At 36.9% G+C, this 23,700-nt stretch overlaps 2 protein-coding genes across 2 annotated transcripts; both read right to left on the reverse strand.

Moving 5' to 3' along the window:
- Window positions 1-4,903: 4,903 nt before the first annotated feature.
- On the reverse strand, window positions 4,904-5,974 carry LOC115927693 (zinc finger protein 239-like). Its single transcript, XM_030993862.1, has one exon. It carries the CDS (start codon window positions 5,972-5,974, stop codon window positions 4,913-4,915), a length of 1,062 nt encoding a protein of 353 aa, XP_030849722.1. The 3' UTR covers window positions 4,904-4,912.
- Window positions 5,975-6,508: 534 nt separating this feature from the next.
- On the reverse strand, window positions 6,509-12,253 carry LOC105444724 (probable histone-lysine N-methyltransferase PRDM7). Its single transcript, XM_030993863.1, has 7 exons — window positions 12,091-12,253; window positions 11,440-11,562; window positions 10,095-10,177; window positions 9,415-9,721; window positions 8,062-8,175; window positions 7,304-7,569; window positions 6,509-6,769 (listed from the first exon to the last, which is right to left on the reverse strand). The coding sequence occupies exons 1-7, from the start codon at window positions 12,224-12,226 to the stop codon at window positions 6,509-6,511; spliced, it is 1,290 nt and encodes a 429-aa protein (XP_030849723.1). The 5' UTR covers window positions 12,227-12,253.
- Between the last annotated feature and the right edge of the window lie 11,447 nt (window positions 12,254-23,700).

Below are 23,700 nucleotides of genomic sequence, written 5' to 3' on the forward strand. Positions count from 1 at the left end.
TCGAATCAATGAGATTAAAGGTCAAGAGGAAGCCAAAAAAGGCGATGGACAGATCGAGATCCTTTGTAGAATGCACAAAAACAACGAGAGAGAGAGAGAGAGAGAGAGAGGGAGAGAGAGAGACAAAGAGAGACAGAGAGACAGAGAGACAGAGAGAGAGACACACAGAGAGAGACAAGCGCGGATCCAGGGGGGGGCCGAGCGTGCTTTGGCCCCCCCCCCCCCCCGCAAAAAAAAAAAAAAAAAAAAGGAGAGAGAGAGAAGGAAAAGAAGGGAAAGAGGAGAGAAAGAGAAAAAAAGAAGAGAAAGAAGAAAAGAAAAGAAGGAAGAAGGAGATCGGGGGGGGGGGAAGGACTTGCCTCCCTCCTTCCCCCCCCCCCCCCACCAATAAAAAAATAAAAGAGAAGGAAGGAAAGGGAAAGAAAAAAGATAAAGAGGAGATAAAGGGAAGGACAAAATAGGAAGAAGAAAAGAAAAGAAGGGGAATATCAGTTGCAATTTTCCCGCCAACAAGGTGTAGATCGGAGGGGGGGGGGGGGCGGGGGCACTGGCACACTGATAGGGGAGGGGGGGGGGGGGTTGGAGAAATAGAATTCAAACGTGGTTTATTTATAATTCCATAACGGTGGTTAACAAATAATGCTGAAATGAGATAATTTTCCTCACTTCATGCGTTTGTTGGAAAATGACAAATTCCTAAATTTACAGCCAGGCAAGAAAATGCTTCTTGAGATGCCTACATAATTTATCAGGGCCCGCGGAACGGCGGGGATCGGGATCCTCGAGCCCCTCCCCCACACTTTATTTGAATAAGTATATTAAAGAGAAATAGAAAGAAAGAGAGCGAGAAAGAAAAAAATGTTAAGTGCCAGTGTCACATTATAATGGGGTATCAAAATATGCTCATCTGACCATGATTAAAATTAATGCCTAAAATCCTAAGGGCTCTGCCCCTTGGATTCCACGCCAAATAGTGTCCTGCTAGTGTCACAAATAATAAGGTATCAAAAATGCTCATCTGACCGTAATTAAACGCCTGAAACCCCTGAGCTTCTGGGGGATCTGCCCTCTGGACCCAACCAAGAGCCCTTAGGCGGGCCCCTCGATACTCATCTGACCGTAATTGAGTGCCTAAAACCCTTGAGATTCCGGGGCTCCGCCCCCTGAACCCCAAGCCAATTAGTGACCTGCCATTGTAACAATTAGGTATCAAAATAATGCTCATCTGACCGTAATTAAATGCCTAAACTCCTGAACTTCCGGGGCTCTGCCCTTGGACCCCGTCTAGGGCGCTAAGGCGGACCCCTGAATGCTAATCTGACCGTAAATTAAAACCTTAAACCCCTGAGCTTCCGGGGCGGACAAGGTATCAACATATGTTCATCTGACAGCAGGCGCGTAGCCAGGGGGGCGGTGGGGTGGGCCCCCAATAAACGCCGGCCAAAAAAGAGAGGAGTGTAAAGGAAGAGGACGTAGGAAGAAAAAGGAATAGACAAAGAACATATTTGAAATTCAGACAAGGATTAAGAGTCGAGAACGGTACAACGAATCGTCTTCTTTCTCTAATGAATTAATGAAACGTCAAAGCTTCCGCGCTACGCGCGGGGGAGGGCAGGGGGAACTTAATTCAGACGAGGATAATTTTCGGGAACGGTACAACGAATCGTCTTCTTTCTATAATAATTTAATGAAACGTCGAAGCTTCCGCGCTTTGCGCGGAAGGGGGGGGGGATTGATTTAGACAAGAATTAAGAGTCGAGAACGGTACGACGAATCTTCCTCTTTCTCTAATGATTTAATGAAAAGTAAAAGCTTCCGCGCTTCGCGCGGGTGGGGGAAACTAAATTATTTTCGAGAGCGGAACAACGAATCGCCTTCATTCTCTAAAAATTTAATGAAACGTCGAAGCGGGGGGAAAACTGAATTTAGACAAGGATTAAGAGTCGAGAACGGTACAACGAATCGTCTTCTTTCTTTAATGATTTAATGAAACGTAAAAGCTTCCGCGCTTCGCGTGGGAGGGCGGAAACTGAATTTAGACAAGGATTAAAAGTCATAACGGTACAACGAATCGTCTTATTTCGCTAATGATTCAATGAAACGTAAAAGCTGTATTCAGACGAGGATTATTTTCGAGAACGGTACAACGAATCGTCTTCTTTCTCTAATGATTTAATGAAACGTACAAGCTTCCGCGCTTCGCGTGGGAGGGCGGAAACTGAATTTAGACAAGGATTAAAATTCATAACGGTACAACGAATCGTCTTCTTTCTCTAATGATTTAATGAAACGTAAAAGCTTCCGAGCTTTGCGCGGGAGAGGGGGATGAATTAAGACGAGGATTAAGAGTAAAAAACTGTACAACGAATCGTCTTCTTTTTCTAATGATTTAATGAAACGTAAAAGCTTCCGCGCTTCGCGCGGGAGGGGAAGAACTATTTTCAGACGAGTAGGCACGTACGGAAGGGGGGAGGGGGTTGACCCTCCCCCTTCGGTTCTTTATGTGTGTATTTTGGAGCAACCCCCCCCCCTTTTTTCTGTGATTTTTTTTTTTTTTTTTTTTAATCTAAAAAAAAAATATGCCAATTGCTGACCTTAAAAAGGTGACCTCACCCCCCCCCCCCCAACGGAACAAAATGTCAAATTTTCAAATTTCGAGACCAAAAAAAAAAAGTGTCCTCTTCCTTAATCTAGCCCACCCCATCGAGTTCATTTCTCCTTGGTATTAATTATCGTATACAGCCCCCCCCCCCCCTCCTTGTCTCTCTCTCTCTGCCTCTCTCTCCTCTCCCTGCCTCTCTCCCTTTATTTGTGTCACTCTCTCTGTCCCTGTTTGTATGTTTCTTCTCTCTCGTTTTAATTATTTCCTACATCTCTTTCCTTCTATCTTTTGAACTCTCTAACACTCAATAAGATACCACGGATAAGTGTTGAAATACACACCAAATAACATTTAATGGTATTCAAATCTTCATTTTAACACTCAGTTTAAAGAAACTTTGCAATATATAATGGCAAATAGTCATTAACATGGGCAAGGAACGCCAAACTCTATGAAACACAATTTCAGATGTAATAACGCAATAAATATATTGAACTTAAATAATTTTTGAATTGCTACACATTTTCAAGTTAATATACAGGAATTGGGCCTATTTACAATACAATTAAATCTATTTTTCATATGATTCAAAAAATCATTTTAAACTAACAACAACTCGACAAAAACACAATGGCAATTACATTCCTAAAATATTACTTTACAGTGTATATACATTTTTACTCATACTTTTTATCATATACAATTTGTTCTAATTCAGCCTCAGATTCAACATGTAGTAACAATAGTTAGTGTATGAACCTGCATCCCAAATAAAGACACATTCCCATTACGCTGTTATGATAATAATAATATACTAAACAGCTATTACAAACTGAGCAACTGCACTACTTATATTTAATTCACGAGGGGAAATAATCTACATGTACATCTTTAATGTTTTATTTGCAAGTGATTGAATAGTTTTCTTGGCACAAGTCCACATGACGCTTCAACACTTGGTGGCGCTAAACAACCAATTGAATAGTCTCAAAATCAGTGTGATTCCTAACGATTTAAAACAAAAATATTGGAACCAACTGAATCAAAATATACATACATTCAAATCAAATTCAAGTTAATAAACTCAAATCATTTTTAATATTTCAACTCATTTACATGTATGCATGTTTTGTCACTAACAAATTTACAAAGTATGCTTCCCTTCTCTCTCTTTTTTGTTGTCTCTTTTTAAAAGTAGATTAACATTTTTCCCCCTTTTTTTTTTGTATAGCCAATTTGGTTCTATGTAGATTTAAATAATTTAAATACACTTAGGTACCTTTCAAAATAAAATGTTACTGAATTATCATGAATGACTTTGAAATGATAAATAAATTCATAACTTCTACTTTAAGCACTTAAAGCAAATAAATACGATCACATTTTAATGGCATCTTAATTGTGAACCTGCTTAAATTTCATATTGTTTATATTATGTCATGTGTAAATAAAATTTCATTTATTCCAATGCTTTTATTCTGCCAAATCTCTCTCTATTATTTTAAGATTGGTCTATGACATTCGAAAGACAAATAAGATCATGTTTTAATTTTTGTGAAATTAAATCCAGGAATGTTAAAAATATATCTCACAGCCATTCAAAGAAATTTTAGTCAGCATTTTATTTAAACATTGTTAGGTGAACATTTTGAGTTCATACCAGTGGCCAGTGCCCTCATATCCTATTTATGCGTAAAAGTAGCTATACAAATTACATTAATCATGCAATCTCATATGTATAGATGCATCGTTCATATGTTAAGCTGCTATGTATACATGCATGTTTTATTTTAAAGAAGAATAGATCAAAGGAAACCTACACCTCAGTTATGCATGTCATGCACAGAAGCTAGTAAATATCAGTTGAAAGTTACTTGAAATGTGCAAATGTAACTTTCAAGTTATGCGCACTTGATTAATGAACAGGTGAAATTCCAAGGTCCCCCTTGATGTATTTCTTGTGGAACTTTTTGTTCACTAAACCTATTTAAATATCTGCATATTGGAGGATTGTTCATGTAATTAATTTGTTTTAAGTTTCAGTTCGTGTTCTTAACTTCTTCCTTTAATTACATATGGATTCACTAAATTATATTCTAGGAAAGGACTGAGAAGCCAAAACTGCAGATTATGTATAATAATTCAAGTCATGCAAAATGGAACCTTCCTTATTCAGTATGTAAAGACACAAAAATACAATTGAGATCTCCTTCAACATTAACAAGTTTATCAAATCAAACAGTTCTAGATACTCCCATCATAAAGGTAATTCATAGATGCAGAAACTAATTCAATATTGTAGATCAAGACTTACATTTCATTGGTTTTGATGCTGCTCACTTGTGATTGCACAAGTTTCTTATTGCACTGTGTGTTTGCACCTTGGCATTTTGGCTTATGGTACCTGAGAGAGGAAGAGTTACTCCATGCCTTACCACATTGATCACATACATAGGGCTTCTCACCTGTATGGATACGTTTATGTGCTGTGAGAACATCTTCAAGACTACATGCCTTACCACATTGATCACATACATAGGGCTTCTCACCTGTATGAATGCGTATATGTCTTGTGAGATGATGTTCATAAGTAAATGCCTTACCACATTGATCACATACATAGGGTTTCTCACCTGTATGGATGCGTTTATGTGCTGTGAGATGAGCTTCTTGATTAAATGCCTTACCACATTGATCACATACACAGGGTTTCTCACCTGTATGGATGCGTTTATGTTTTTTGAGATTATGTTCACTATTAAATGCCTTACCACATTGATCACATACATAGGGCTTCTCACCTGTATGGATGCGTGTATGTGTTGTGAGATGATGTTCACAACTAAATGCCTTACCACATTGATCACATACATAGGGTTTCTCACCTGTATGGATTCGTTTATGTGTTGTGAGAGCATCTTCACGATTAAATGCCTTACCACATTGATCACATACATAGGGCTTCTCACCTGTATGGATTCGTTTATGTGTTGTGAGAGCATCTTCACGATTAAATGCCTTACCACATTGATCACATACATAGGGCTTCTCACCTGTATGGATGCGTTTATGTCTTGTGAGATGATGTTCACAACTAAATGCTTTACCACATTGATCACATACATAGGGCTTCACACCTGTATGGATGCGTTTATGTGTTGCAAGATAATGTGCACTACTGTATGCTTTACCACATTGATCACATACACATGATTTCTTTGCTACATGATTCTCTTTATGTTTGACAAGATTATCGCTAAATGCATTACCATATTTACCACAAACATATGGCTTATTATCTGTTTTAGTGCTTTCAGGTTTGGTACAATGAATTTCATTAGTAAATTCCCCATCTCTACAAGTAGGTTTCATATTTGTTCTGATTTTATCATTTGAAAAATCATGGCTGGCTTTATTTTTTGAATCACTGCTCAAGTTTATTTTCATTACTCTATTAAGAGATTGAATAGGTTTTTGTATTTCTCCTTTGATGAACTGAAGAATGTCTTCCTTTGATACACCTGCCCGTGGGACGATACCATAGTGTCCGTGTTTGTATTTGAGATGCCTTGCTAAGACAAGAGGAATGGCATAGAGTGATCCACAGTACTCACATCTATAGAGCCCAGAATCTAAAATAAGATAAAGTATATGACAAGGTATAATAATGATATAACATAAATATGCGTACAAAAAAAGAAAAATCCAAATCACAATTAAAGCTAGTAAGTGATTGTTATTGGGTCTTTTGGTTTGTTTGTCTGTTGATGTTTCTGCTTTCATTTGGGGGGCATGGAATAATTAAAGTTCATTGAACATGATTAACTGCCTATTTGATAAGCAAGGGAATTATCATTTCACGAATCTTAATGAAATTTCTATTAATTCACACCGCAAGTTTCCTAATCAAGTACCTGTTTCAATGTTTAGTTTGTTGAGCTGGGATGTGATACCAAGATCCTTTGCATACTGCTCCCCATAGTAGACCAGTAGCTCCCTTCCTGGACAGATAGGTTTGAAGGTACGGTAGTAGATCTGACCAAGATACTGGAATGCTACAAGGTTCTGTTCTCCCTCATTGCGTGCACAGTTGATGTATCGCATCCAGTTGCCTGTCTGCTCACTGTTGCTGTCAACATAGTGGTGAGGTTTACCTTCCGTGCATATCTAAGTACAAACGTAGAAAAGAATGTAATTGCATTATATTTATGCTTAAAAATGTTATATTTAATAATATTTAGTGGATGCCTAAGCAAAGCTATGTTGGTATACAATCAATGTAAACATAAATATAACTATACTAAAAGTTTATCAAATGCATAGAAGAAAAAAATAACAATAAATTAATATTTTTGGGGAATGGGGTAATTTGTGACATCGCAGTGACAGTATGGATAATTTCATGGAAATAAATTGCATGAAAATTGTTGTGGAACTCAAGGTAATAATCTTCCCCTAAATCTGCCTATTTTCAAAAACCATATGTATTAACTTCTCAAAGGAAATGTATACCATAATACAAATTGAAGCCACTTTTATCAAAGCACAGTACAGCATCTCTTCTTTTCTATTCGGTTAATTTTTCATTACTGTCAAAACTACATGAGCAAGATTTGCTTTTATAACAAATTAAATAATGCTCAAATGTAACACACATTATTGTTCCATAATCATAAAGAATTTATTAAAGATTCAATATACCTCCCAAGCATATCCGCTATCATATCCAGTCTCTAGGTCCACAATGTCTCCATCGTACGGACCAAACCGGTATCCTTTAGGGATGAACTTGGTTGCAAAGATCCCCTGACCAGCCCCTGGTATTGATGACTGCTTGACCACAAGACCATCTGGTAGAGTCTTCCTTGCTCTGTCTTTAGAGCCTTTAGCGATGGGGTTGTCCTTGATGATGGTAAGGGGATGCTTGGAGCACTCACCTTCAAAGACCTCATGACAATCTTCACAATCTGTAGGGGGAAGGGATAATAGAAATTGATTAACTATTGAACATCATCATCAATTGTGTTTGTTCCTTACAACCTTTGTGTTGTCAAGGCTGCATGGAAGGAATTGTGTTCATTAGATGATTCACCCCTGATTACATATGATATATAAATGTTCATTATGCAGAACGAATTGAGTTTATTTCAAAGCTGATCCAATAAATTAGGTTTAGAGTAGTCTGTTTAATAAAGAAATGCTCTGAGAAATTCATACATTGTACATGGAGCTTCACAATAAGGCCTAACAAAAATATTTCCGACCAACAGACCCACGTTTAGGCACCTACAGGGCAATATAACATCTTTCTTTTTTTTTAGGCCTAATTAACCTCATGAATTTGAAGAATTCTATAAAAAAAAAAAAAACGAAAAATATACAAATGACCAACAAAAACAAATGTGAAATAAATAAAAAACAAAAAGAAAAAAGCCAAATTCTCTCTTGTGTTTACTTACAGATGTAGTGATCATCGTCAGGAACATCATCTTCTTTGTATGACTTGCGGCTCACTGCTCTCCTCGGGTATCTAGATTGTCTTGGGGATGATTGGGGTTTCTCCTTTCTCCTGTCTGAAATATAAAAAATAGGGCCAAATTGATTTAATTTTATTCCAAGCTTGTTGTTGATTTTAGATTGATACTTTTTTACCTGCCAGACTGGGTATGAATTTCATGTAAATGTAATTTTACAATGTTTCCCTCAGTTTTATCCGGTTCCCTAAATCTTCAATTTTCAAACTGATGGAAATACACGCTTTTGTTATCAGGACTGACACAGAGCATTAGAACAGGATGAGTTAGAGACTACAGTTTTAACCAGTACCTCGAAAAGAAGGCAGGGTGTATTTGTTTCATATCTTACATCAAATATTGATAATCAAGCAAAATAAGTCACCTTTATATTTGCTCCTGCCTCGTTTAACAAACTATGGTCCCATAGAGTATAAAACACGCTTGCTTACATTATGTTTTATCACCTGACGCAATGTTACAGCGGCGCACAAAACGTTGTGATCTTTTAGATCCGTTAAATATTGACCATACATTGCGAGACAAACAAATATCAGTAGCAATATTATTTTCAAAACCTTAAAATAGTTGAAATATTTCTGGTCAGGTAAAGAGCTCTTGGCCAATCAAAAACCAATACATTTTTTAAGCAGGATATGATAATAAATATTATCACACTGAATCACTCTAACTTTCATTCAACTGGAAAAGAAAAATATAATATAATTCACAAGGAATACTGCAACACTGTCTGGAAGCCTAAGCTTATCAAAGATGAAGACAACCTGGAGAAAGTCCAGCAACGAGCTATTAAACTCATTCCAGCGATTAACCATCTTAGTTACCCGGAAAGACTCCAAGAACTTATGCTACCAACACTAGAGTATCGAAGGCAAAGAGCTGACCAAATCCAACTATACAAGATCATGACTGGACGAGAAGATGTACAGAAAGAGGGATTATTCTCTATGAGCAAAGAAAGTCGGACGAGAGGTCACATCTTCAAAGTTGAGAAGCCACACTGTAAAACAAGTGTTAGACGGAGGTCCCTTGCTGTTCGATCACTTAACAACTGGAACGGGCTACCCATATCGACAGTCCAAGAGCCATCTATTAACAGCTTCAAATCTGAACTAGAAAAGCATTGGCATCACCATCCTCTCTAATTACCCTTATCAACGTAATAAAGCTGTGATTGCCACGATGGGCTCATAAGCTGAAACTTCAAGCCTCAACAAACAAGTTAACAAGTAAGTAAATGAAAATCAAAGCTGGAAGAAAAAGTTAATATTTTCATACCAGACAGAGATTTTGCCTTTCCACCAACTTTCATACAGAATGATCGGGATTGCTTGGGAGAATGGTCGCCTCCTGTAGCTACTTCTGCCAAAGTTTGCTCAGTCTTCTGGTCATCTGACCGAGTGTTTGGATCACCTGACTGATTCCCCTGATCACCTGATGATGCTATTGGATTGGTTTGTGGTTGGGTGGAATCTGCATAGTCCTTCCATTCAAGGAGATCAATGATTCGCTCTCCCCCTATATGATGAGCATCATTGAGTGGATTGCCGTCATCATCATACACAGTCCCTGATGTTACAGTGTGCTAAATGAGAAGAAACAGAATATGAATGTGTTAATGAGCTCCTCTGGCAGTCACACGTATCATCTCTCTCTCTCTCTCTCTCTCTTCCTCAATCTCTGTATTTTACCTATTGTTTTCTATTTATTACAGTGTAATGCAATCAATAAGATGGTTTTCTTCTTCCCTGAGGCAATATGAAATGCCAGGGGGAAAAAGTATTTGGGGAAAAAAGGTTTATAAATTCACTTTTTTGGTATAGTACATCTACATACATGTATGACAGGACTCGATAAATAATAAGCAAATAGTGATTTTTAAATGTGTGCAGTGATTATCATGGATAAACTTCGGAGTGATCATTTATTTACATATACAGGTACTTATGCATGCTTACTGGTTTAGGTTCGGGCTGTTTCTTTGTGATAACTGGTTTGTTTGATTTGACTGCAGGGGCCCTGAAAGGTGCGCTAAAAGATCCTGTTTGAATAGTGAAGATAATATAGATTTGGGGAAAGTGAAGAAGAAAAAAAATGATTAATTGTGTCATCAGTACTTACACATCTTCAGTAGATAGCAAAACATTAAAAACATTTTTTGAAAGTTTAGAAATACATGTAGGAATTTAAAGGTTAATAGAATGTCATTAAAATATCCTATTTGAGTAGTAAAGATAGTGCAGGAAGTACATATACACAAAATAAAAGAAAGATCACTGTTTCATTATTAAATTACATATGCATATACTTGTAACGAAGTAAATATATATGTGATGCAGTCAAATGTTTTCAACACTATACTCTTTACCTATATCTTGCCATTATGTTGTTTATGCATGCCATTGCTACTATGTTGCAGTCCTCTTCTTTTCTTTTTCTCCAAGCTCTCTATCATTCTCTCCTCTTTGCCTATCCCTTTCTTCCTTTCTTCCTTTCTCCCATTTATAATGTATAATTGTATTTATGTATTCGGGCGTACCCACTACAAGCTATGTTTATCGGGTTTCGCGCCTTCTTCCTTGTAATACAAGTTCTTTAATTATATTTATGTTCCTACTTATAAATTGTATTGTTTGGAAGAAATAAATGTTCATTTGTTTATTTGAATCTTTATTAGATAGCAAAGCAAAATATACATGGATTTCTATTTACGGCAAAATAAAAATGAAAGTTTTGTCTTCACTACCGACTCATCCTCATTAAGCACCACAACATAACAAAAAAATTGAATGGTTAAAGAGCCATTGACGTAATACAGGTTGTGAAAAGATCCTGTTTGCATAGTGAAGATAAAATACTTCTTCGGGCACAAAGTAAAATAAAATGACTGTTTCGTTAATAGAAATTCCACATCATCAGTACATAACATGAGCCAGTAAACAGTCCGAGACTGATCTTCTGGCCCTTACATTCTGCTTCATTTCATGCAAGAACATGTAAATGATTTATCAGTGTAGAGTGAGGAACAGATGAACTAATGTCGAATTATCAGGCCTAAAATGTTCTATCGACTGAAAATGTTAGATTCAAGTATTAATCCTTTCTCACAATGTTATAGACTTAAGACAAAAATCTGTTGAAATATTTGTTCTTCAATACCTGTTTAACTTTTTCTTTGCCTTTTTGGGCTTACACTTCCTAATCTTTAGTATTACTTCTCTACAATCTTAAAAAATTTAGGTGCAATTTCACAATGTACAGAGTTTGCTTGAGAATAATTCAGACAGATAAATCTGTACAAACCTCTTGACTTTTTCTTGGCCCTCTTTGGCTTCCACTCCTCATCCTCACTATCACTTTCCTCTACAAGCTGTTTCTTTCTTCCACGACGAGGTCGCATGAAATCTGGGGGACTAACCTTTAGTCCTGTGTACACAATGAAAATCAAATAAAATGACACCACTGTTAATATGCAAATTTTATAATCAAACTTTTCTCTCCTATTATTAGGGGTAGGGGGTATTGGAGGGGGAAATCAATGTCAGTAAAAATGCAGCATTTAGACTTTCTTTACGTTCTTTGCACAAACTGTACATTATATTTTTGAATTGCACGTTGAGTTCAAGAGACAATTTATGTTTTCCTTTTTCTTTCTTGATATGAAACCTGTTTTACGCAAAGACTCCTTTATTTAACTTGCCATTCATGAATCCATGTAAAATTTTCAGAAGAAAATAACAAATTTTCTTTTGCCATTAAACATCATATCCACCGTATCCTATGCATACAAAAATATAACCAAATATTTAAAACAAAATGTTTAAACAAGTCTTTCTTAGACTTGTTACAGTCGAACATGTACAAACAAAGGTAGAAATCCCTACATCATACATCATAAGACTAGAGTTGTTTATTTAAGTAAGATTTGAAGGTAACATAATTAATGTTACTCACCAACTTCAATCATCATCTCATAATTTTCTTTGATGTTCTTGAGACGAAGTTTCTCATAGTCACTGATCTCTGCCCATTCCTTGGCTGTGAAGTAAGCCTGGACGGCTGAATAATCATCAGTTGCTGGTAACGGCATGATGGCAAATACTTGAAATAGGGCGTTACCTGAGGGAAAGAAAGGAAAATGCCAGTTAGAATATATTACATGTAGATCTAGATCTATTTTAATATTTTTACATTTTTAATATTTTTCCTTTTTTTAATATTTTTTCTTTTTTAATATTTTACCTTTTTTAATATTTTTCCTTTTCTAACATTTTGGCCCCCTCTTTTTTTTGCCCCCCCCCCCCTCTCTTTAAATTTATCTTTAAGTTAGACATAGATCTAGACCCCTATTTTTCCTTTTTTTTTCCTCCTCCTAATTTTTAATAAACAAATAAGTCCCTTTCAACCCCCTTTTTAACTCACTTTTATATCCCTTTTATTGCTGTCTGTCATGAAAATGTTGGCTGAAGACTGAAGTTAGAAGTCTAAGATGATTTGTAATCGATAAGAAAATTAGAGGTCTACAAGACGGGTAAGTTGCGGGGCCTATAAACTATTTCATGATATTGCCTATTAATCACCTTCAGAATCACGAGCAGTAAAAAATAGTTAGATCTATTGGTTTGAATCTCATTTTGGCAATAAAAACACTGAATAGGGATGTGTTCAATCTCTATGGGAAGGATTTAGCACACAAAACTGAGTTCGCGATCAGCCACCCTAACCTTAGACCGAAAGCTTCAGTCTCTATAATCGTCGGTTGTTCCACTGAGACTACGTCTGGCTCCACTAGACCTCCGGTTATAATATAGGCGATCGTTCAGTCTTTATAACCGGAGGTCTAGTGGAGCCAGACGTAGTCTCAGTGGAACAACCGACGAATAGAGACTGAAGCTTTCGGTCTAGATCTACCCTAGATCTAACCTTAGTTCACGCACGGGGGTTCACAGTCATAGCTGATTTATTAAAAAATTTGATCCATCAAAAATAAGGTCATTTCATAATTTGCGAGGCAATAGTCTATAGATCTAGACCTAGATCTAGATTCTAGGTCTAACAGTTAGATCTAGGCCTAGGCTAGAGTCTATTTCACCCCCAATTCTAAAGAAAATTCCATCTCTGGATAATTGTAGATCTAGACCCCTATGTTCCTATTTCCAATGGTGATATCAGATTTTCGAAATCTTACCGATTTTTAGATAGCGGACTTAGGTCACGCGCGAACTATGGTCACACCACAATGCTTTGTACAAATAATTGAGGCTGTAGATCTAGGCTAGGTCAACTATGCATGCATGCACTGCACTAGCACTGCACTGCACTGTATTTTGTAGGCCAAGGCGTCATCGTACGTATTTTACTAGTAGCCTAGTTGGACAGCGCTAGGCTAGCGCAGCTCAGGGCAGTTTTTATGCCTGGATCAAAATTGAATGTTAAACATTATATCATTCTATTTGGGTTAGACCCCTATCTCTTATGAAGCTATATGTTTCACAGATATGAATACATATACTTACGCTACTGATTCTTGGATAATAGAACGAAATTTCGACAGAAGAAACTGCAAAGCATCCGAGTCCGGATCCACATAGCACTAGCTAGGCCTACGAGTACTTCAACATCTTCGAAAGATATCGATAACTCTTTGATGAGCTGGATCGATAATTAACTACATTAATGTAGATTATAAAATGGCTCTAGTATTTTAAGCATCGTGATTGGTCAATACGCGTCACATGACATTGAAAAAAATTTGATGCAAGCACGATTTTGCAGAAATGAGTGCAGAAAAAGCGCAGTAAAAAGTTATATTGCACGGTGCGTACGCGTGACCATGGAGATCATAGTGCGCGCGCGTACGTGTAGTACGCGCTCCCTCGAGTGCATTGCAATTATTGTAGGCTACGCGTAGCTAATATTGTACGCTCCACCATGATCCCCAGCGCAACGTACGCGTAGCTTAGCTCTAGCTAACTAGCTAGAGATCAGAGCGGCCAGCGCCAGCGGGGTATTATTAAAAAGCAAATTTTTATTTTACTTTTGCCTTGGATTTAGGCCTGTTTTGACTTTTGGATTTTATAATGAAGCCAGGAATTTCAGCTGTCTGATGTAGACTCGTCTCTAGACCCACTGTATGGATTTTATTTTTAATCAAGGCAATGAATCCCATTGACTTTTTGGTAAGCCTGCAAGGGACTCTTAGTCTAGAGAAGTAGAACCAACATAACTCTAGATCTAGATCTAGATCGAACTCTCGTAGACTCTAACTTATTAGATCTAAAGTTTCGTTTGTTGCTATTTGTGTCGCTATTTTATAAAACAAATAACGCACTTGACCCTGTTGTGCAAAACGTAAATGCAGTAAATGCTCGGTTTCTTCAGATGGTTCGCACTGTCAACTCGCCGCAAGCGGCTCGTTGCACAGAGCGGCACCAATCTAAAGAAACCTCGCGCGTACTGCATTCACCGCTATTGCACTCTGGGCCGTGCGTTATTTGTATACTTGTCGTCTGGTACCGGGTGCCAGTCAGATCGCTGGTTGTTCAATGTTATCTTTTTTGGCCCGGTCTTGTTGTACCCTTTTTTTTGGGGGGGGGGGGGGGGGGGGGGGGGGGTAAAGGGGGAAGAGGGGGGTGTTGAGTAAAAGAAAAAAATAGATTTGAGAGCGGGGCTGGGGCCCCCATTCCTGGCAAAATAAAACCAATGGTAACCACAATTTTACCTTTTTGGGGGGGTTAAGGGGGAAGACGGGGGTGTTGTGTAACTTTTATTTTTAGTGCTCAGTATATTTTTACGACCGCCAAATTCCGGTTGTTTTTATTCGTATCACTTAGTTGATTAGTTAGAACCTAAGTCAAGAAGATGCTGTTTGTTTAGATTTCCATATCAAAAATTGATCAAAAATCAGGTCGCATGCAGGAATATCGTAGAGTGTGTAATAGGCTTTTCACACTTCCGACTTTGCGTTATCATAAACTTGAAATAAACCACCCTGATTTACTTCTGCATTATCCCGACAAAGTAGGAAGAAAATGCAATACAAAGAACAGGTATTGACAAACAATATTATTGCATTCATGTTTATTTCTTAAGAATAATATGAAATGATTTATTACTGCTGAATACGATAATTACTAATTTCATTAGAAAAATTGTATAACTTGAAAAAGAGAAGCAAACTTTTGACAGAACTACATGGTATAACAATGTAAAGTTTGCATACAATAAGTACGCCATCATGAAAATGAGAGCTGATACCTCATCCCAAAACAAAGTGAGCGGAAATCTGTATAAATACTAATATAATCTATGTTTATATACATCATAGTAGCTGTGCAATATTCTGGAGCATGAAAAATTTAAAAAAAAAACTAAATTTGATTTCTTTATATACAAACCCTATAGTGATAGGTTTGTAAAAGAAATCAAATTTATTTATTTCATCACATGCAAGTGATAGAATTCAGTATTTGGACTACATTGTACATCATAAAAAAAGTATAAATTCATCGTTGTGCTTTATAGTTGTGTTCTCTCTCTCTCTCTCTCTCTCTCTCTTTTATTATCTTTCTCGTGTCTATATCTCTTTTATTCTCTTTCTCGTGTCTATCTCTCTTTCTCTCTCTCTCTTTGATTCTCTTTCTCGTGTCTATATCTCTTTTATTCTCTTTCTCGTGTCTCTCTCTCTCTCTCTCTCTCTCTTTGATTCTCTTTCTCGTGGCTGTTTCATTCTCTTTCTCGTGTCTATCTCTCTCTCTCTCTCTCTCTCTCTCTTTCATTCTCTTTCTCGTGTCTATATCTCTTTTATTCTCTTTCTCGTGTCTATCTCTCTCTCTCTCTCTTTCTCTCTCTCTCTCTTTGATTCTCTTTCTCGTGTCTTTATGTTATATATTTCCTCTCTTCTTTGTTTTGCCCTATCACCTTGCTTCACCATTCTTATTCACCCTTTCATTCTCTCTAATTGAAAAGTACCCCAAAAATGAAAGCATATAGTCAGTGAGGAAAAAATATATATTAGGTCCATATTATGTTATGTATACGCCATCTGCAGCTCATCACAATGTCCCGTTGCATAATATTATTGGTAGGTTTGCCATTAATGGAAACTTCCTTTGAAAAATCTTGATTTGATTGGCTTTTGAGTGATGTTGCCATGGTAGTTAATATTTATAACAGGGTAACCATCAATAATTGTATGCATGGGGCACGTGTCGAAAGTAACCAGAAATTGATATTAATAATTATGTACACATTCACCGAAAGATGGCGCAATTGAAAATACATCAATATTGCAAATAATTATGTAGTATTAAACAATCCGATCATCATTTTAATAAAACGGTGGCACATTAAAACTAGTCCAAATGTTGTTCCTTGAGAATCTTTGAAATCACTGTCTTTAAAACTGGATACGGCCCATGAGACAACAGACCAACAATAAAATTGCTTGTTGATAATTTTCCATTGGGTTCACTATACGGATATCGTCGGCCTCGGAGGGTGTCGGTCTCACGGGCTGTGGGTCTGCTTACATTTCCAAATACAAATTACGGTTCGGGCATAGCAAAGACTTCGTTGCTCACTCCGCCTGAGGCTTCGGGTTGGTTCCTTACCGGCTCCTTTGTATCTCCTCCGCCAGTTCTCTGAAGAAGGAAACAAAAATTGTTTTAATTATTAGTCAGCGTACCTACGGGGATACGGGGTTAGAGCCCCCCACCCTCCCCTTCTCCTCTCCATTTAAATGGTGAACACTAAAATGCCAAATTAAAATGGGGGCAAGGGTGAAGGGAGAGGGCGAAGACATGACAAAATAGGATAGGACGCCCTCTCCCACCCTATAAATTAATAGAATACAATTTCAATGCCCTATTATAATTATTTCCATATAAACCATGTTCAGATTACGGTATATCATGTCATGTCATGTCATGGGACGTACAATGCTATAGAAATGGCCGTGGGTTGATTTTTTCGAAGTAGTTGCAATCGTGTTAAAGACAAATAAAAAAAATATATTATATAAATAGATCATGAAAACAAATAAATAAGTAAACAAAATGATTAAAGACAGGTTATGTACACATGAAATAATTATTTACAAAATTAATTGATAAATAACAAATAAATAAATTAATGAATAAGTAAATAAAATAATGTTCAATCAATCAACGAAAAAAAGAAAAGAAAAAGGAACAAATACAACTTATTAGAAACTAGAAATGCAATCGTGTCAAAACGATATGCGTGCAATGACGCCATGCTTCTACATGTCTAACGAAAGAACATCTCTCGGACAATCCAGAGCAATTTGTACAAAGTATGTAGCTTCTGTGATACTGGAGATAGGTAGGGCGAAAGAAAGGCCTAACAAAAAAACGGCCCGAAACGGACAAAATGGGGCCTGGACGGTTGTGCATGGGTGTTCCGGAGAACGAAGATTACAGTGACCTTGATGGGATGTTAGAGACTACGCCTAAGACATTCGAAAGGAATTTGGTTGGAGGAAAGGAACCTAGAAAGGTTTGCGAGCACTGCGTGCAAAGCCAATGGGATTTGGGTGCATGATGAACAATAATTGGTGATAACAGGCCTTAAATTTCGTCATTTTTAGGGCAAGGCCAGTTTGGCCTCGAGTACCTCATATTTTTAAGGGCACCAAGGCCAAAATATTTTTACAAAAAGGGCATCGAGGCCAAAATATTTTACAAAAAGGGCATCAAGTATGAGGCCAAAAAAATTGATTCCACTTTTGTTAGATGTCATGTGTATTTTATGAAACTTGTGTGGGATCAATTTCCCATGACTTTTAGCACCAGCTTCTTCACAGAATGTATAGAGGTCTACGGTACATACAAACAAGGCGGCGGCCCGCAAGCCTTAGATTTAGCAGCCAGGAGCAAGGGGCATTTTTTTTTTTAAGTCGCCCTTTGCCACAGGAATTTACCAGAGCAAGGGGCAATTTTCCAAAAACAGATAGGCCCCTTATCTAATCATAAGTTCAAAGAGAGTTGTTAATTTCATACAGATAACGAGTGCTGCATGCAGTGTAAAAATGGCATTTGGCCACCAAGAATACGCTTGCATAATTTCAAGGGGAAAAAAGAACGGAAAGGGGGCGAAAAGCAGTCTTAAAAATGACGTCTTAGCCGATATGTGTTATAATTGGGCAGAAACTCAGCATAATTCGTAAAGTGACCCTTGTTCAAACGCGATGTACTCAAATATTTCTGTGATAACGTTTTAGTTATCATTCGGAAGAGCACTTCAATGCGGTTTAGTTTGACACCATTGTCATCTACGTTCAATGTACTGCACGCAAAAAAACCGGCTGTCACGTAATGCATAGTAAATTCATCATTTTGTGCGATAACTTTGCGCTGACGTCATCAAATTTCACTCATCTTAGCAGACAGTTGTGACGTATATGGATACATGTATGTGCCAAGTTTCATTGACGTAGGTAGAGCAGGCTAACGTTATTTCGCAATTTTCTTGAAAGCTGCATATTTGGGTGGCAATTTTCGCAAAGTCGGTCTGCGCTATAGGGTATATTATTTTGTATTTGGCTAAAAAGGGCTTAATATGGTATGAGAAAGTTATGGCAATTTTAGTTTTTGAGGGGGTCCATTTTTCAAGAATTTTAGAGATTTTTCACGTAGTTGGTTTCGGATATGAATTTGCAGTACAAAGATGGTATTTTGAAGGGCATGATACGCACCGCAGATAAAGAACATCTCTTGGACTATTTGAAGGAATTTGTTAGAACTCTGTAGGATCTAGGATAGCGGAGATAGGAAAAAAGAAAGAAAGGCCTTAAAAAAACGGACCAGAACCGGACAAAATGGAAAGATTATACATGAGTGATTTCGAAAATCGAAGAATGTAGTGACCTTGATGAAATGTTGGAAACTATGCCTACGACATTTGAAAGGAAAAGGACAAGAAAAAAGAACCTAGGTAGGAATCAGAAGCACTACGTGCAAACGAATGGGATTTCCGGACGATAAGAAGAAGAAGAAGAATATTTATAGGGCAGAATGTGAACGAAAACAATGCAATGACGAAGATCGTCATTGCAAAATTAATAAGTAAATAAATGAATAGATAAATAAATAAATAGGTAAGTATTCAAGTAAATGAAAAAATAAATAAATTATTAAATGAATGAATGAATGAATGAATTATTTAATATGATTATAATATGATTATAAAGCAACAAATAAATACGTAAATAGGTAAATGAAACATACTTCGCCTTCTATGTCGGTGAGATCACCATCTTCCTCATCCGATTTTGGTTGAAATTCACTGCACAGCCCAAAGCATCCACAAAAACAACAGCAACAAAAACAGCAACCCGTCGCAATGAAGCATATTATTGTTGTGATCTGTGTAGGATGTCAATGAAAGGTTTTTGTTTAAATACACATAATAATTACCGCATTATCACAGGTGACTACAATACCCATTATGTGCCCCCCCCCCCCTGAAAGTCTAAATGCTCCTGATCTCTGTTTTTCTTTATTTTTACACAAGTATTCAATGATAATGTTAAGGTAACAGTTTTGTCAAAACTGATAAGTTAACATCTTTAATTGAAATCTTCAATTTGGATTTATCCTCGAAATTACATTTTCCATCCCACCACCGCCTCTCTCTCTCTCTCTCTCTCTCCTCTCTCTCTCTTTCTCTCTGTGTCTTTCTCTCTCTTCCTCCTTCCCTCCCTCTAGCGATCTATATCTGTCTGTCTCTACCTCTCCTCTCTCTCTTCTGTTTCTCTTTCCCTCTCATTTGTTCTCTTTCTATTTCTCTGTCTCTCTCACCCCTCCCTCTCTCTCTCTCTCTCTCTCTCTCTCTCCCTCTCTCTCTTTCTCTCTGTGTCTTTCTCTCTCTTCCTCCTTCCCTCCCTCTAGCGATCTATATCTGTCTGTCTCTACCTCTCCTCTCTCTCTTCTGTTTCTCTTTCCCTCTCATTTGTTCTCTTTCTATTTCTCTGTCTCTCTCACCCCTCCCTCTCTCTCTCTCTCTCTCTCTCTCTCTATATCTATCTTCTCTTCACACACACACACACACACATACACTGTTTACACATCACCCACTACCGATAATTACCTCGAAGCATTTGCTGTTTAACATGGCGTAGAACCATATGTTGTCATCCCCGACGGTGTCGGATATGAAGAGACCAAATGATCCGTACTTGTCATATATCTGTCTCTTCTTCTCGTCTGTCAATACTTTATGTGCACGGTTAATCTCTTTAAACTGAAAGGAAGATGGTGAAAACACAAAATCTAATATTGTACCAATAACTATAATAATAAGGTACTTTGTTTCATATAGTGCATCCTTTAATTTAAATTCTGTCTAGATAAATTTAAAAACTAACTTATTCATACCCTTACGAAGTTTGTAAATATTTAAGTATGTGAAAATTGATTTGTCCCCGATATGATATAGCCTATTACATGAGAATATGACATATTAAAGCTTACATCTTAAAGTAGTCAACGAAGGTCCTAAATAGTTCAATCAGTGCACCTTTCACTATTGACTTGCGAAAAGCACACACAAAAGGCATCAAGCTTACAGGGAGTATGACAAATTGAGTTGTTTCGCTAAAAACACCGTCAAACAAAATTGACTTTTAAAACAAATAAGAAAAAAAATGAAATAAAAAAAACATGAAGACGCTCTTCTGCCGTTACTTTTTTTTAAATTTCTTTTTTCTTTTTTTGACAACTGCATCGACGAGGCTTTCGACTTGAGTGAAAGGTGTTTTTCATACAAAACATATCCTAAACCCATATAAACAACTATATAATAACCCCGTTTTACCTTTTGGGAAATCCGAAAGTTCTGTCACCAATCATAGTCTCAACCAAATCCATTCCACGGATCCCCATGAGGAATAACCACTCCCCCCCCCCACCTTTAACAAAATCAACAACAAAATCAGAGACACTGTTGTTGCGCTTCCCATGGCAATAGCATATCGCAGTATTTCATGGTTTTCAAACATTTGATTGTGCACCTCCATCCGGCTTTCAAAAAAATAGAGATGGAGAAAGGAAGGGGGAGGAGAACAGAGCGTGCATGAAAAGAGGACCAAAATGAACCCTCCCACCATCTCACCCCTCCTCTTTTCGGTATCCTTTTTAATTTGCATTTCATCAAGCTATACCCCCCCCCCCCCCCTCTCACTGGCTGCACCCACGCTATATACCACTGTCAGACAAAGTACCTTATCATATGCTGTGGAGTCGTTCCTGTTCCAATCCGGATCATACCTCAGTGCTTGCTGTGTAGGAAAAAAGGGAGACAAAGACAATCATACACTCTTAAAAATATGGGGTTAAAATTTGCCCAGCACAAGGTTCCAACCAACATTGGGAATTTTCTTTATTTACCCTACTTAAGATTCTTAATATTTTCCAGTTCGAGTGAAAACAAAAAAACAGGTTAATCACTTCAAAATGGGTGAAATATTAACCAAGTTTTTTGTTTTTTGGTTATTGCCTAAAGTTGGTTTGATACATAATTATCCTCATGGCACGTTTTTACACAGTATTTTTAAGAGTGTACAGTGAATCACCTTCTCTTTCTCTCTGTTTTAATATTGTTGTAATTTGTTTAACCGAAACTCCCTTTTATCACATGCATCGTAAAGCATCGCTTTTTGACACGCCCCTCCCTTTCTAAAACTATTGAATCTATAATATAAATAGAATGTACAAACTTATCATGAAACAGAAATAAATCAACCAAATCAAATACAAATATCTCACTTCTTCTATATCGTTTAAGTCAAATGAGTAAATAAGCCTACCTCCCCCCTCTCTCTCTCTCTCTCTCTCTCTCACTGCTTCTCTGTCTGTCTCTCTCTCTCTCTCTCTCTCTCACTCTCTCTATGCTATTCCTTTCTATATCTTTCTCTTTCTTCTATATTTCTCTTTTTTCCCCTCACTCTCACTCTCCCTCTCTCTGTTTTTATTCCTTTCTCCCCCTCTCTCAATATTTCTGTTTTTCTCACCTTTCTATAAGCACTTTTTCTTCCTTTCTCTTTCTTTCCCTTTCTTTCTCTTTCTCTCTCACTCTCCTTTCCCTTTCTATCTCTTTCTCTCTCTATATATATATATAATTATATACATATATATATATATATATCTCCCTTTCTTCTCTGTCTTCCTTCCCCTCTCTCCATCTTTCAGTCTTTTTCACCTTTTTATATGCATCTTTTATTTCTTCCTCAGATGCTCCCTTCTTCAAGTTGAGTAGTGCGTAAAGCGATTCCCCAGATACACTGAAAATGACATTTAGAAATATTAATGAATAAAAAGGGCAATGAAGAAATAAACAGGTTAATTAATTGATTGATAAATAAATAAATAAATAAATATTTAAATGAATAAATAGATTAATAGATTACTTACTTAATTAATTATTCAACTAAATTACTAATTACATAATATAAAACAATTTCGATATGTTAATGATGTGTAGAGACTCAACAGATGACAGCAATAGGGGACGAAAGCACTTCCCCCGCCCCTCTAAGATTTATTTCAGGACGTGATCTACACCTGTTTCTGATATTTTGTATATAATTTCAAAGAGAAACTGTCACTTTTATAAGAGTTACTGATATTAGTCCATTCGAAATTTTCAACATCTTTTATATTATTTTTTCTTCTTGAAAAGTGGAAATGTAGTTGTACAGGCTACTTCATTCTAAAAAAAAGAGCGGGTGTATACCCCACCCCCCCCCCCCCCATTATGGAATTACGCCGGTCGTCTCAATATCCATGTATTTACTATGAATTGATAAAAATACCAAAGTCAATCTGATAAATAGTTGGACTTTGGAGTTTGTGTCGAGTTCATTATGAAGTGGCCGGCACCGTTAGTCTCTTAACGCGTATAAAATGTTGGCATATGCAATATCTAATTAAAGAGAAATCCAAACTTAATAGCAAACGACTCTTAAAGAAAGCATGAAAAAAGACGTGACCGTTTGAATGAAACCAGACTGAAAATGATAAAGTTATGAATTTCTGAAAGTTATAATCACTATTATGTGTGTAAACTTCAAATTGGCTGAATCGGTAAAATTGTCACTGTGAAGTAATGCCGGATAATTTGTCTTTTTTTCCTACACAGAAAATTACTTAATGTCACTTTTCTCAAAGTGTATGACTCATGTAAGAGAGGCTTCTATTTTTAGAGGACCTATATTAATATATTATCTATAACATGATTTTAGTAGTTCCTAAAGGGAGAAGGCAATTTGGAGAAAAACTAAAATCAGTGATATTTGTTTGTACACGACAAAAGGGAGAGAGAGAGAGAGAGAGAGAGTTGTTCGTGACTACGTCACAATCCACTGACAAAACTGCCAGTTTGACGTCACAATATTCACTGACAAAACTGCCAGTTTGGGATACGCATAGGTATAATAATCTCATATTTCTAACATTCATTACTCTATTATTATTGCTTCAATTTATTTCAAACTTTCGCCTTTCAATTTCTCTTATTGTTCTCCTTTCATGTAAAAGAACTTAT

The sequence above is a fragment of the Strongylocentrotus purpuratus genome, unplaced genomic scaffold (assembly GCF_000002235.5).
Source record: "Strongylocentrotus purpuratus isolate Spur 01 unplaced genomic scaffold, Spur_5.0 spur5_scaffold_20, whole genome shotgun sequence".
Taxonomy (NCBI): domain Eukaryota; kingdom Metazoa; phylum Echinodermata; class Echinoidea; order Camarodonta; family Strongylocentrotidae; genus Strongylocentrotus; species Strongylocentrotus purpuratus.